At 40.7% G+C, this 16,194-nt stretch overlaps 1 protein-coding gene across 1 annotated transcript in view; it reads right to left on the reverse strand.

Annotated features, from left to right (window-relative positions):
• Positions 1-16,194, reverse strand: part of Slc30a7 (solute carrier family 30 member 7) — a 68,105-nt gene that overhangs the window by 20,944 nt on the left and 30,967 nt on the right. The window contains exons 7-8 of the mRNA XM_055628197.1: positions 15,755-15,805; positions 12,799-12,934 (exon numbers count right to left, since the gene is read on the reverse strand). Coding sequence (XP_055484172.1) covers positions 12,799-12,934; positions 15,755-15,805 — 187 coding nt within the window. The remainder of the gene's footprint in view (positions 1-12,798; positions 12,935-15,754; positions 15,806-16,194) is intronic.

Here is a 16,194-nt window from a genome sequence, read left to right on the forward strand (position 1 = left end):
AGGCCACTATGAGCTCAACAGCTGCAAGTTCAGGATTTCTGCTGACAACCACACAAGATGACCCTGAGCCTCAGATGAGGCCATAGCCCCAGCCAACACATTAGTGAGGGCTTTGTGAGGCCTGAGAGCACAGAAGCCAGCTAGGCTCTGCCCAGAATACTGCTCATGGAAACTGTGAGATAACTGACCAGCCTGGGGCAATTCAAGTTGTCAGCGGTTCCCCACTGCTCCCTGCCCAGTTCATACGAAGACACATCTCATTCAGCCCACATAATACTACAGAAAACTGTGCCAGGATTTAAAATCTTTGGGGTAGGAAAAAGAGAAAAAAGTGAAATAATGAGATCTTATAATCCCTTAATAAAAGCAACAAATATAAGGTAGTTTTATGCTTTCTCCCTGTTAATTCTTTTTTGTTGCTGTTTTTCATTTTCATTTTTATTTTTTTATCACTTATTACATTTATTCACTTTGTATCCCTGCTGTGGCCCCCTCTTTCTTCTCCTCCCAATCCCACTCTCCCTCCCTCTTCTCCCCCTATGCCCCTTCCCTAGTCCACTAATAGGGGAGGTCCTCCTCTCTTTCTATTTTACCCTAGCCTATCTAGTCTCATCAGGACTAGTTACACTGTCTTCCTCTGTGGCCTGCCAAGGCTGCACCTCCAAGTGGAGGTGACCAGAGAGCCTGCCACTGAGTTTATGCCAGAGAAAGGCCCTGCTCCCCTTAGCTACTGAGTGTAGGGCTACATCTGAGCCGGGGTTTTAGGTCCTCTCCATGCATTGTCCTTGGTTGGAGTACAATCTCTGCAGGGCTCCCAGGACTCAGGTTTTTGTTTTGTTTTGTTTTGTTTTGGCTGTGTTGGTCTCTTTGTGGAGCTCCTGTCCCTCCAGGTCTTTCTACCTCCCCCTTCTTTCACAAAATTCCATGCCCTCTGACCAAAGTTTGGCTATGAGTCTCAGCATCTACTTCGATACCTCAATCAGTAAGAGTCTTTCAGAGGCCCTCTGTGGTAGGCTCCTGTCTGTTCCCTATTTTCCCCTGCTTCTAATGTCTATTGCATTTGTCCTTCTGAATGAGGATTGAGCATCTTCCCTCGGGTCTTCCTTTTTGTTTAGCCTCTTTACAAGTATAGTATATTTATCCTATGTTATATGGCTAATATCCACTTAGGAGTGAGTGTATACCATGTGTGTCTTTCTGCTTCTGGGTTACCTCACTCAGGATGATCTTTTCTAGTTCCCACCATTTGCCTGCAAATTTCATGACTTCCTTGCTTTTAATAGCTGAGTAGGCTTCCATTGTGTAAATGTACCACAATTTCTGTATCCATTCCTTTGTTGAGGGGCATCTAGATTCTTTCCAGCTTCTGGCTATTACAAATAGAGCTGCTAAGAACATGGTTGAGCAAATGCCCTTGTTGTATACCTGAGCATGGAGCTCCAAGATGGCGGCGACCAATGCACACTGTTTCTGAAGGGCAGAATATCTGAAACTCCAAAACTGGTAAGTGGATGGGAGGCTGAAGCCAGAACATCGACTTTGAGGCTTCCCGAGCTAGAGGGGACAACCTGTGAGCTAGAACAGATTGGGCCCAGGCCCCTGTGGACATCTCCTGTCTGGGGCCTGAGAGTGGCAAATACTTGACCCCCTGCAGTCTTGGCTACACCTGCCTTTGCTCCACTTGCCCTGGCGGCTCAGCATTGGGGAGGCATAACACCAGGTACAGGGAGCTTCCTTACTCTAACAACCAACCAGGGGACCCAAATCTGAGAGTAGAAAATTGTGATAATTCTTAAGAGTGAGCAGTGGTCAGAAATGATGAATTCTGGAGTTGGATTTGTATATTTCTATCTCATTAACCACCTCTCCTTTATCTGCCAGGTCCTGACAAAGAATGCATCACTCTTGAGAGAAGAATGAAACTTCTCTTAAAACAACAGTAAAACTCTGTACATCTTGCAATGTCGTTTATTTATGCAACACAGATCTTAAATAAAGCTGCTTCCTTTTCAAATGAGGAAGGCTGAGAGGACTGATTTTAAAATGTAAAAGCCTTGAATTGCAGGCTGCCGTGGTTAGCATCAGGATCCTCATACAAAACAGTCTGCTGTGACAGTCAGGAAATCTCTTTTTGATAGTGAGAGCTTCCTGACCATAGCGGCAAAGCGCAAGGAAGGAAGGGAAGCCAGATGGCTCACAGGCGGCTGCAGCTCACTCCCTATCCAGAGGCAGTCCGCACCATGACATACCAAAGGCAGAAGATGCAGCTCATCAGACTGAGCCCCAAAATCAAAACATATAAAATATCTCTGACAAATTGATAATCCCAGAGACATTGTCAGAAACTGACACAAGCCACTCCAGTGGAAACAAAATTCCATCATCGGCACCACTGAGGCAGCTTCCCTGTGAATGAACCTGAGAAGAGATTTTCAAAGCTCAGATATTACTGTTCCATAATTTAGGGGAACACTGAGCACTTGGGATGACTTAGCGGAAAAGGTTCCTTGCTGTTTCTCCTGATGCTTTATACTCTACTTTAATTTGGAAACAATTTTATTCAAAACAAAAACAAACCCATCAAAACAAAGAAATTGACTTTTGTGAAGCACTGGACATTCTTATGAAATAGTTACCACGTGAATGCCTTTAAAAAGTGCTGTGCCTAGATTTGCACACATTGCAAGTAAAATGCTGTCATGGAATAACATTCTTATTTAAAATAACTACTTTTCAGCCTTTACGCAAAAATCAAGTGTAAAAACTGAAAGACAAGTTTCTCACATGGAAAGCACTCTCTGACAGTGTGATCTGATCACCAGGGTTGTCAACAAAGATGAGCTTTGACAAGTCATACAGAAGTAATTTCCATAACTCAAATGAGCTGAATCTCAACTACAAAGGTTTGGATTAAAATATATTACACACATAGTTTAAAGTTTCCAACACAAGTTACAAATAGAAAACCACAGCATGCAATCCTCCAACTTTACAACAGCCTGCAACTGAATAGCTTCATAATGGAGTTATATAACTAACTGAGTCTGTAACAGCAGGATTTTTATAAACTTTTAACACTGATTAATATTGGCAGGCATGAGCACGCAAAGCATGAAACAAAAAAGGAAGTACTATGCAAACATTCAGATAGTACATGTGATATGGATGCATCTCTAACCAATGAATCCTGCTTCTTCCCCATACACAATGAGGCAGTCTAGTCTGAGTACTCAGTCAGGAAATATGTCAATGCAATGCTTGAACAAGGTGTAACCTCTGACTTCCATATTTGCTATCATATGAAGAAATCTAAGTTTTTAATAAACAGTAAACAGCAAAGATGCAATTCTTACATCCTTGCAGTTCACATCTGAAGGGCTTTGACTTTTTCTATTTAAATCTATAACATCAGATTTCTTTGTTATTTAAAAATCTCTGCCCTCTGGTTCTGAAAACTTACTTTACATCTCAGAGCAGTCTCTAGTATGTCATCTCCTATTATCCTTGGCTTAAAACATGCTGGAAGTCTCCTGTGTCAACGATCCATTAAAAAGCATTTTATCACATAACCATAAAATTTAGAATGGAGGGGATTGAAGATGGTGGCACTGGGAGGACCCTGTGTTTGAGGAGCAGGACAGCAGTGACTGCAGAGCAAGCAACAGATTGAACTCTGGGCCCTAAAACACCCACAATTGTGTTTCCTAGTGAGAGGAAACTCCATGGTGTGGGAAGCAATCGGGTCCGTTTTCAGGTCACCCAGCTAAACCCCGGAACAGTTCCTTTGTCCCAGCAGGCACTCAGTCACAAACACAGAGCCACACACCTGTGTGCTCTGATCATCATCCCAGACTGAACTGTGGGTACCACAACACCAGAGACTGGGATTTCCAGTCGTGAGAAAACCCTATGGTGAAGGAAGCGATCGGGACCTACTTCAGGTCACCCAGACAATCCCCGGAAAAAGACCCGGGGTCCAGCAGGCACTCAGCCGCCAGCCCAGAGACCTGTCTACACGCCCAATTCACTGACCCACACAGAACTGCGGGCCCCAGGGCACCTGAGAATGGGTTTCCCTGTCAGGAGGAAACCCCAGTGATGGAAACATCAGGTCTGACCTCAGGGCACTCAGCTGACCCAACCCACCTGAAAAGTTCTTAGGAAAAGTTCCTGGGTTCCTGCAGGCACCCAGTCGCCATTGCAGAGCCATTTGCCTGCCTCTGTGTGCTCTACTCACCATCCCAGACAGAACTATGGATCCCCAAACACCACAGACTGGGTCTTCCTGTCGGGAGGAAACCCCACAGTGGGGGAATCATCAGATCTGACCTAAGGACACGCAGCGCTAGAACAGTTTCTGCGTTCTGGCAGGCTCCAGGCTCTAGCATCCTACCACAAGTGCTGTGCTCACCTCCACTGATTACCACTTGGGTACTGGGGCACAGAGATCCAACCTTAGACCTACAGAAGCCTGGGATCCACAGGATCAGCCTCCAGACGCTGCTCCAAGGTAGAACCAGCTATCCCTAGCTAAACTGACCAAACCACGGGCTCCCTGGTTCTTCAAGCGGGCTGTGTCCAGAAAACACAATGTAAGAGCAGTGGAAGCAGCTCACTAAATTCGGAGCAAGAAACCCAGTGGCAAGGCAGCTGTCTCCAGGACTTATCCTACTGAGAGTACAGCCCTGCTGGCTACCAATGACCACAGTTACCACACAGGCCCATACACCTGAGGTGAGCTGTGGCCGATTGGGGTGACCATAACCAAAAAGCTGAGGAGGCCTCCTTCAGGCACAACCAGCTTTGTGACAAGGGGATTCTCCCCACCCCAGGATTCCAGCAGACACCAGAAACTAACAGCCAACACCTAAGACAGCCAGATGGGTAGAGGCCAGCGTAAAAGCACAACCAACAAAAGCCAAAGTAATATGGCATCTCCAGAACCCAGTCATCCTACGGGAAGTAGCCCTGGACACCCTAACATAAGTGAAATTCAAGAAGATGACCTTACATCTATGCTTATGAAGAGGATAATGGAGGAAACATATAAAATACATAAAGAAATAGAGGAAGATAAAGTTAAACAGATTTGGGCCATCCATAAAGAATTACAGGAAGATGTAGCTAAATGGTTTGTGGCCTTCAGAGAAGAAATGATTAAATCCCTGAAAGAAACAAAAAGAGGAATGTTCAAACAAACAGGTGAAGGAGTTGAAGGAAAAAGAGGCAAATACAAACAGGTGAAGGAAATCAACAAAATGGTGCAAGATCTGAAGATAGAATTGGAAAAATTAAAGAAAACACAAATGGAGGAAATCATGGAAAGAACCTGGGGAAGACAACAGGAACTACAGAGGTAAGCATAACCAACAGACTACAAGAGATGGAAGAAAGAATCTCAAATGTGGATGATACAATGGAAGAAATCAATGTAGCCATCAAAGTAAATGTTAAATCTAAAAATTTCCTGACACAAACCATCCAAGAAATCCAAGACAACATGAAAAGACAAAACCTAAGAATAATAGGAATAGAGGAAAAAGAAGATTCCTGTCTGCAAGCCCCAGAAAGTATTTTCAACAATATCATAGAAGAAAATTTCCCTAATTTAAAGGAGAGGACTGTAAGCAAACAAGAGGTCTAGAGAACACCTAATAAATCAGACCAGAAAAGAAAATCCTCCCACCACATAATAATCAAAACAGTAAATATACAGAACAAAGAAAAAATATTAAACACTGCAAGGGAAAAAGACCAAGTAACATATAGTGGCAAACCCACCAGAATCACACCTGACTTCTCAACAGAGATTATGAAAGCCAGAAGGGCCTGGATAGATATCATGCAGACCCTAAGAGAACACAGATGTCAGCCCAGGCTACTATACCCCGCAAAACTCAGTCATCACAGATGGAGCTTCAAATGAAAACAAAACTCTGTCCTGTACTGTGATCTATTAACCAAAACCTGCTCCTTCTTCATTGGCCAGGGTACAATCCTTCCTGAAATAGCTAAGAAGAGGGTAGCTGTAACCCTGTGCATATACTAATAATTGAGGAATATTTAGGGTCTTTCTCTCTTTCTCTCCCTTTCTCCTCTGGGTGTATGTAGGTGTGTAGAGAAAAAAAAAAATGGAGGACTGGTGAGATGGCTCAGCCAAGGCTCACAACCATAAATATAAGACAAAAAAAGGAAACGGAGAGTTTGCTGAAATTACAAATTTCTAAATATACTCATCATGGTTGATTAACAAAGGCAAAGACTGATTTATTCCTCTGTATTGTGTCCTTAGAACCTAAGAAAAGGTGATTCAATGAAAATTACTAAATGTTTTTTTAAAAGGTAGCATAACATAATAGACAATTAAACTGAAAATTCTTTAGCATTACTGAGTCATTTGGTTTCTTTCAATATTTCCAAAGGCCTTCTCTAACAACATTTTCTAACTAGGGTTCTTCATGTGAACCACACGGCCAGTGTGAGGACTACATAGTTCCCCATGGGTAACATAGGCCCAGCACTTTTTAGATGTGCAGGTGCAAAGTGCTCATCACCTCTAAACAGATGCCTTATCGTACTGGGACCTTTCCCACAATACTAGTTGAGAAAGGGTGTTAGACTTAACAGTCAATCTTTATCTCTCAGTACAGTGGCTTTAGATATGATTTAAAAATATAACTCCTGGGTAACAGGATCCAATTTGTTCAGTTTTGTAACATGAAAAATTATACAAGCAGCAGTTAAAACTCTGATAGACTGTTTTCTTCTATCTCACATTACCCAAAGAATAGTTAATGTATCCACTTGAAAGGCAAACCACAAAGGAAATTGTTAGGGTACACCCAAAAACATTTCTGAAGAAGATAAAATGCCTACAATTTCTCATATATGACTATAAGATGGTAAGAGTAGCTTCCTACGAGTGTTTTTTTGCTTATTATAAACCACAAATATTTAGAATCAATTACAATTTACCCAACCTGGAGTGATAGTCAAATAATTTATGTATAAATAATAGTTGTAATCACTTACAACATGAAATGTCAACTGCATAACTTGTTTTTCTTCAGGCACAGCCTTCTTATTTCTCACCTCTAGTTACGAACATTGCTTATCATTACTAAGCCTGTAAAATTTGTCTTGAAAACTTGAGTACTTTTCCCTCAATATAAGAAATAAAAGTATTATTTAAAAACTTCTTATAGCAAACAAAAGGACATTCTTTTGGTTACAAAGCTTTTATTTTTATATCTATAGATTATGTTTTTGTTTTTAATAAGCACAAAGCACAATAAGGATGCTAATGAGAAAAAACTGACAAAAAAAATCTAGTAGGCTTCAGAAACACAACTGTAACAGTGTGCACTGCTGTGTCCTATTACATATTTTCATCAAGCACAGCGAATTTTTTTTTTTTTAAATGGCTAATGCAAATCAGGCTAAATCAATGGCATCTTTTAAAACTTGCAACGACAGAACTGATTATTTGGCTTTCTTCTCCCTGGCAATTTTCATACTCCTGGGAGAGAGGAAGGGAACAAACCACTGTAACCCTCACCCGAGGTTGATTTCCAGGAAATAAAATCATTCTCTTACTGCTGTATGCCACCCACTGCTCTTTACTGGGAAACAAAATTCATCACGGCACAAACCAGTTCTATCCGTAAGTTCTTACTACGCTTTGGTTGTGACAGACAATGCTGAGAGAAAACCGACTGTGGGAAATGACTTTCACTGTCAGAAGGAAAACTGAGTCTGGTTAGACAAGAAAGGACAGGGCAGGTTTCCAAAACACACCTTACCTAGGCAACACAACACAACACAGAGAACATGTAAAAGATAGGAAAGAAAAACATTTTTTTCCTGTTTTTCTTGAGACAGGTTTTGCTGTACTAACCCAGCTGGCCTTAAACTTGAGGTCTGCTCCCTCGGCCTCCCAGATGCTAGGGTCACAGGTTCCTGTCACCATGCCCAGCACCTACAGGCTCAATACTATGCTAGGAAGTAAGCTTTGTGAGTGGATTGGTGCTTCCTCTATCCTACGATTGCTGACAGTGGTTCTATCATACACGGGCTTTAGGGAAAGGTAATACGAGTTGGTACTTTAGACAGTTTCGAATCTCTTAGGTAGGCTTCCGGGGCCTCCTTGCTTATTACTTCTATTTTAGGTCTCTAGTCACCGTGCACCCTCCCACCACACACATCACATCTCGCTTAAAGGTCAACCCCATCAAATCATTTGATCATCTAACTATTTGAATACCAGAGACGCATTCTTGGTCACTCCCCTTCAGTCCCTGAAGAGTTGAGCAACTGGCCTTTTACCCGTCACTTCTACTCCTTTCTTTCATTACTCTTGGCTTAAGTACCCCCACACAATCCATCCTTTGGTCTCTATAATGATGTTCTCGCTGACTAGACCTTAGACCTCGATTTTAAACATGCCACATCTATTTTTACTTTATGTGTATGAGCGCTCTACCTGAATTTAAGTGCATCAGTGTGGGTCCTAGGTGCTGCTGGTAATCCCATTTTTCCCTCTCTCTCACACATACACAATCATGGAGTATGATTTGCGCTGGTTAACAATTTATGAGTAGGGATTTATTCAGTTAATTTCCCTCTCTTATAATCCCTACCTTGTCCCCTGTTACAGCAGCACTCATCTGGCAAAACTGCACAGCTACCAAACCCAATTGTTTGTATTATTCTATAACCAAGTAGCTAAATAAGACTACAGGAAATATACACCCATACTGATTGTTTTTATACGAAATTCATGACCACAAACCTCAAAGTGGGTCCTGGGTGCTGCCAGGCAATCACGCTTTCCCTTACAGGGAGAGGCTTTGAGAGGGAGCTGGCTCTGGGTATCCCCTCCCCAGGCTATCTCTTGATGCTCTCTGACCGCTCTCCCCAGTGTCTGGTGTAAACGACCAATCACTCCAAGAGCGTTCGATGGGGTTGCTTATTCCTTTCTGTAGAAAACACTTTCTCCACAAAGCCTCTGGTGTGTTCACACCTGTCTCGCCTGGCTGCACTGTGCTGTGCATGTCCTCTTATCCACTTGTATAACGGTTGCTTTATTGGCTCCTCCATGAGGGTAAGGTATCTGCTATGCAATCAACTGCCCAGCTGAGTAGGTACCACTAACATTTGCCAAACGACTTTTAGATATACTAAAGTTATCCACTGTCTTAAAGAGGTAAGATCACGACACAGTCAAAAGCCACATCATACATTCCAGTAATTAATTATATTATAACCAGGATGCCTTCCTTTTTGTTTCATATATTAAGTATATGAAAACTAAAAATCTTTGGAAATTGAACAATAGGACACAAACAAAAATAAAAAGAAGCCGTACTTGTATAATTGTCTCACCGAGGCTGCTCAAAACACTATCCTGAAAAGGGAACTGATGCTACACCAGGATCAGGAGGAAGGAGCCAGGGACTACGGGAGAAGGAAGAGTGGTGTGGCAGCACTGCTGCCAGCCGACCTCTCCTGTGACCTGAAACTCAGCTTTTTGTTAGCTGAGTGATGACAGCAGTCCCATACCCACATGCCCAGTGCCTACTGAGAGACTGCACCTGAGTACTTAACACAGCATCTCAAACCAGCAGTGGGCAGAACATGGCCACTGATCTGCAGTGCCCTTCAAAAGGGAGGGGACACCTCTCTTCTTCAGTCCCCTCTCAGTCACAACTCGTCCAGCCCAGGCAAGAGCTCTAGGCACTCCACAACCCCCATCCACCTAATCCCGGCCCACACAGCCCACATCCAGGAGCAAATCTCACAGCTCTACACCACTTGCTGGCTTTATTCAGGTCTCTGCATTGCGAGATTAGACCTAGCTTCTGTGCTCTTTCCTCTGTCCATTCTGGCATCTTCTGGATGGTCTACTTGTTTACACTTGTATCCCTGGCAACCTGGCTCCAATCAAAATAGTTTCTTTTTCTTTCTTTCTTTCTTTCTTTCTTTCTTTCTTTCTTTCTTTCTTTCTTTCATTTTGCTCAATTAATTAGTTTATTGGAAACAGGATGTAGCACTGGCTGGCCTGGAACTACGTTAACCTGAAATTCACAGAGATCTGCCTGCCTCTGCCTCCTAAGTGCTGGGAGTAAAGGGGTAACCATGCCCAGCTAAAAACTACTTTTTAAAAAAATTCAAATCAGAAGGCTGGAAAGACAGCTCTGTAGCTAACAGCACTTGTTTCTCAGTTCCCACCACCCACCTGGTGGCTCACAAGTATCGAACATTCCAGTTCCAGGGGATCCGACAAGCTCTTCAGACCTCCACAAGGCACCAGGCATATATGCAGGTAAAACACGGTACACATGGTATGCAGACAGACATGCAGGTAAAGCACTCGAACACATAAAATAAATTTAAAAACTAGGAATCAGGATAGGCGGCTGCAGATGAGTGGTGGGTGTGAGCACACCCACCCAGGCTTTGGCTTGGTCTCCAGCACCACAAAACAAAACCTATGGACCAAGGGTCACTCTGTTAGGATGTCCCACTGCACTGGAAATTAAATCTGCCCTCCAAGCCCTGTAATTTTCCCTGGTGTGTTTCTTCAGCTTCGTCCCAAACCACTCTCCTCTTACATCCTGGGCTTCAGCCACACTGGCCTCCTGTAGAGTAGCTGTTTTTATCATTCGGCCCTTTTATCAGCAGTTCCCTAGGCAGGATAGCTCTCCATGACAGAGAGATCTGCAGACTTCCCTTATCATTCACTCTCAGCTGCCATCTCAGTGACCACCATGAGGTCCTATCTTAGCTCTGGACAACACAAACAATCATTTCATAACGGGGTGTCTTAATCTATTGATTTGATTGCTTCTTCCCTGTGGTAAGATCAAATCAAAACAGCAGGGATCTCAGGGCTAATAAAAGGAGCTACTTGTTGAAGGCAGTTTATAAAGATTTTTAAAACTGTATATGACATCATGGTAAGATAAGTTTCTTATGGGCATGTATGCATTTATTTATTATTTATTTTTGTTTGTAGAATAAATGAATAAGAATTTCCAACCTAAAGTGAGAAAATACAATTTTTTTTGGACGAAAAAAAGTCCAAGTTCTTCTGGTACCAATCATAAGTGTGCCAACTTCTTTGCTAGGAGAACGCCACAGTCACTTTAAAACAGTAGGACACCAGTTTGCCCCACAGAGCTGCGGAGACACAGGGGCAGACACAGAGGGCCATATGCCTTGGAAGGGGAGTTTGGTAGAAGGAGACACAGAGAAGGACTTCACAGCTTGGGAGGCAAATCAGGAAAGGTTCCCTGGAGGGGTACTATTTGGATAAAGCTTCCTAGGAAGGATGTGGAGTTAGGGCACATACATCTGAGAGCTGAGGGAAAGGCTGTGTCATTAAACACAAGAAGAGTTTAGAGAGAGGAGATATAAATGGGAAGCAGAGAGTTCATAGCATATTTAGGAACCCAAAAATAAGTGATTGTCACTGGAGAAGAGAGTGAATTTGAGAAGAGAGTGAATTGAGGTGGAGCAGGAGAGAGGGAAGGGGAGGTTAGTGAATAAACAATATCAGGGAGTCTCATTAAGGATTTTGAATTTTATTTTGAGACAAAGAATCAAAGAAGAATAAGATAATTGCAGCATGTCACATAATCCTCATCAAAGAAATGTCACTGCTGCATAACAAGTCTGGAAGAAGACAGAGAGGACAAAGAGGCCATCACAGTTTTCCAAGCAAACCACAGCAGCAGGGGCCAGAATTCCAGTGACAAAGAGTGGAGACAAAGCAAAGGGAATACTAAGATCGTACTTTAAAGAACCTCTAGGAGTAACTAAGACAAAATACACAACAAAACTAAATGCCACTCAAGGCACTAACAACAGGACAGGAGTTTGTTACATCCAAGTTAATTCAGGCGAGTGTGGTAAGACCTTCAAAGAATAAGGAAAAGGCAGTCTGAACTTTAGCAAGTCTTCCAGACAACACCTGCTTCCTTGTGCAAATAGTTAAGAGTAATCTGCATGTTTAAAATATATGTCCTATTTTTAGGGCAGAAACTGAAAAACAACCACTTCTAACTTTAGCACTGCAATTCCACTGCAATCTATTACATCAATCCCAGTCAACTTTGAGTAATAGTCTTACAGTCTCACTTCTTGTCAGCATCCATTCTCTCTACAAAAACTTCTACAGGAAGCAGAGATATGCAGAAATGACAATAGTCCAACTGAGACATATTATAAAAATTTTTAAATAATTAATGCTCCAAGACAAAAAAAAAAAAAAAAACTTATTTCTGTTTTTTTTAATCCAAAATGAAGCCAACAATGAGGTGTGTTTTAGGACAAAGGGCCTTGGACGATAATAATGTTTACTATATGTTGCAGTGCAGAAAATAGTTATTATGGATGGACACCCTACATACAATGCCTTCATAAAGCACTAGCATCATGGTCGGTGAAGAAAAGAATAATGAAACTATCATTCAAGATGGTTCTAGCAGAGGCAACACTGGTATTAAGAGTTTGACATTGTCAGATCTAGATATAAACCAGAATCCTCTAGTTAATGTAGTTTACATTACCAATATTTTATTCAAAAGATACACTGAATGATTTAAGATTTGAATTATGAACAAAGACTTAAGTATCAAAAACCAAAAGGAGTGTTAAAACTCCAGGCAGGATATACACGGAACAATCTATGAAAATGTGAAGATAACGATAATACGCTCTGGAGATTTCTAAGCAGGTAGTTTTGTATTGCTTCCCTCTCATTTGAGTAACATAGAGTAGTAACGTGCCACTTACCTTACAACTATAAGAATGGCTATGAGAATTGAGCAGATAGGATCTGCTATCATCAACCCAAAATTCTGCATCATGATGGCAGAGGCAATTACACCAATACTCCCGAGTGTATCTGCTAGAATGTGTAAAAATACACCTAGAAAGAAACAAGTTGAAATTAGAATTGTAAAGTAGAAATATTTCTTAGGACTATAGTCAAAATTCCATACATGTGAAAGAAATATTAATGCAGGAGGAGTACTGACTACTTAGAACCTACATGACAGAATATTTATGAACTGACATAACTGTTTTCATATTGACCAGTTTCAACATCTAACTGGTAGACTATACTGGATCATACTACAACAATAAAAATAAAGGATCAGAGGAGATTAATTTTCAAACGCTGTTCATGAGCATTCACGTTTACTTTAAAAAGAAAAATTTGTTCTGGGAAGGGAAGGGTTGAAAAACATTGGTTAAGAAAGCATTTTATATTGAATACATGTATACACAGAGCCCTCTGCTGGTGATTAACAGTATTGCTTTAGGACTAGGATTTCATATGAACCTTAACTCTGCTTAACCTGATATTAACTATCCAAAAGCTTCACTACCTAAATATGTTACTATCCCTCAAATTCACTATGCAAAAAAAGCAGTATTTGAACATTTTTAAATGACTAGAAAGAACTATTGTAGGACCATAAAAAATCTCAACAAGGAAATTGTATATGCAGTTCTGTTTTAAAATACCCAAGACAATAACTCATTCAACATGTAGCTCTTTAATGAATAAAATTTACCACACAGCAAAACAGTCTGTAAACTTAAGTGTGATTTAATCAGAAAGAAGCCATTGGTTCTTCAGCACCATCACCTGCTCTACACGGAACTGGTTAAGATGGCAGACATGTGACCAACTAAGAAATTCATGCCACATTCCCAGAACAATGAAAGGTAAGTGCATGCAGGTTTAAAATAAAGAAAACTTCATAGCAGCTTAAAATCTGGACACTACTGAGTCCATTAAATCCTGACGTTTGCCAAGAAAAGACATTTCACCTGCCACTGTGTAACTCCCAGCAGACCGCAGCAAATGGCACTGTGGCCTCAAGGCCCTATTCCTTTTTAAGCTGTGCAGACCAATCTGCAGAATTTTTATCTCTCTCTGTGTGTGTAAATGTATGTGCATACCACAGCACACATGTGGAGGGCACAGCAGAATTTGTGGGAGTCGGTTCTCTCCTTCCATCCCAAGGGGCCTGAAGATTGAATGCAGGTTGTCAGGCTTGGCTGAAAGTGCCCTTACACAGTCACCTCACTGGCCCGAGAGTTGGTCTATAAGAAATGTTTGTTGGTTTGTCAAATAAAAATGAGATGCTTATTTCATTGGCAAATATTTATAAATAACCAGCTTCTCTATGGTGCCTTAAATACCAAAGAATAATATATATACATATACGTGTGTGTGTATATATCAAAACCATGTTACTTTCAAAAATAAAAATGAAAAGGATGGATATAAATCAAAACAGTTGAAAGTCCCTACATTACAAGCTCTCAAGAATGATAACATAGTTTTAAGCCTTTATATTCTCCAATCTGTGTTTTGGTAGAAACAGAAATAAACAATGAAAAAAAGGGGGAAAAATAATTTGTTCTTTATTTTCTTGAGATTGAAAAGTCCCTGCCTACATGTAATTTCATAGCCAGAAAGTGGGCTTTATTTGCATACATCATTAACTACTATTTTATAACTATTCATGAAAAAATTCACTAAAGAAACATATAAAGTATGTTTAACTCATAAATAATAAAAACCATACAAAATTTGTAACACACCAATAATCAAACACCTCTAAAACTTGGTACACTAGAAACTGAACTGAGGCCAAGCAAACAGCTCAAAAACCGCATTCGCTCAAAGTGCTCACGTGTGAGTGTCTGTACCAGGCAGTAACAGCTGTCCTTCAGCCTCCTCCTGGCCTTCATGAGATCCAGAAACTCATGTATTTCAGAAACACAAACTCATTTTCAGAATAGTTTGCACAAAAGATAATAAAAGTCTACATCAAGTTTTTTCCTCCCGTTTATGATGATTTTTCATAACTACATATAAAGTATTATCAAAGCTAATGATGGCACTTGATACATTTCATCAAAAATGTATAAAGACTGTTTTAAAAAGCAATTCCAACAGAAAATTGATGACTAGAAGGCAGCCTAAGCCTTATGGTATAATAAACCCTTCAGTATAGAGAAACACAAAAGGCAAGAATTAGACCACGAAACAGTAGAAGAAACAGAGAAGAAACGCGTGCAGGACAAGCCGGATCTAAAGCCATTAGAAAACCAGACCACAATCAAGTTAAAAACAGCATGAAGCAGGGAGCTGGGACTTGGAAACAGTGACAATGCTGTCTGGGGGAAACTGAGAAAGACTGGTTCACAAGCCTTTAAAGGAAACCACCAGAGTTCACAGACAGACTGGTTTTCTCTAGCTACTGTTCAGGCTTCTGTTAGGGACCATTAATTGAAGAGGTACAATAAAGGTCTCACTGAATTTCAGTTTTACCTCTAAATTTTCCTACAAGTTAAGACCACAGTGAATGTTATTCTTGGGAAAGCTGTAATAATCCTAGGAAAGCAAACATACTACCTTTGAGTCACTAGAGTCAGGTCTAGTACTTACCTTTAGCAGGGTCTTTCAATTTCTTGCATTTTTAAAATTAAATCTGAGAAAAAAGCCACATGACAAAATATTGCCAATATATTCAACTCAGAGTGTGTGTGTGTGTGTGTGTGTGTGTGTGTGTGTGTGTGTGTGTGTGTAAATTTACTAGGAGGAATAACATCTAAACTATGACTACCATGACTACCGTGTACTAATTTTTCCTTAAAGGAGAACTCCAGACATCTGGGAACTAAGAAGCCAGTTTCATAAATCAAGAAACACAATTGCCTAACATACCTTGTAAAATCTGTCTGCTGGGTCCTGCTGTTTCTTTGAAGGATGGGCCATCTGTGGAGAATAAGGTAAGTTATTTAAAAACATCTCTTTAATTCCTAATCCAAATGTTTGCAATTCAGAGTTCTTTTGGTCAACTCTATGATGGAGATGTGAGTGTACAGTCATATTAGACCTATAAAATTATTTTTTTAATTTAATCAAGTAATTGAATAGAGGTAAATTAGTGAGGGCAATTTTAAAATGTAACAATCGTATAGAATATTCTAGAAATTACTGTACTAGAAATAAAAATCACAAGAAATTCAAAACATTATGAAAATCTACCAATATTGTAATCATAAAATATCTTCTAGTACTCTCACAATTGAAAAGTTCACAGAGAATGACTACTACTTAGAGTGTGAAGGCCATGAATGAAAACCAGGACTGACAGCGAGGTA

Source organism: Psammomys obesus, unplaced genomic scaffold (genome assembly GCF_907164565.1).
Source record: "Psammomys obesus unplaced genomic scaffold, mPsaObe1.curated_primary_1811, whole genome shotgun sequence".
Lineage (NCBI taxonomy): Eukaryota > Metazoa > Chordata > Mammalia > Rodentia > Muridae > Psammomys > Psammomys obesus.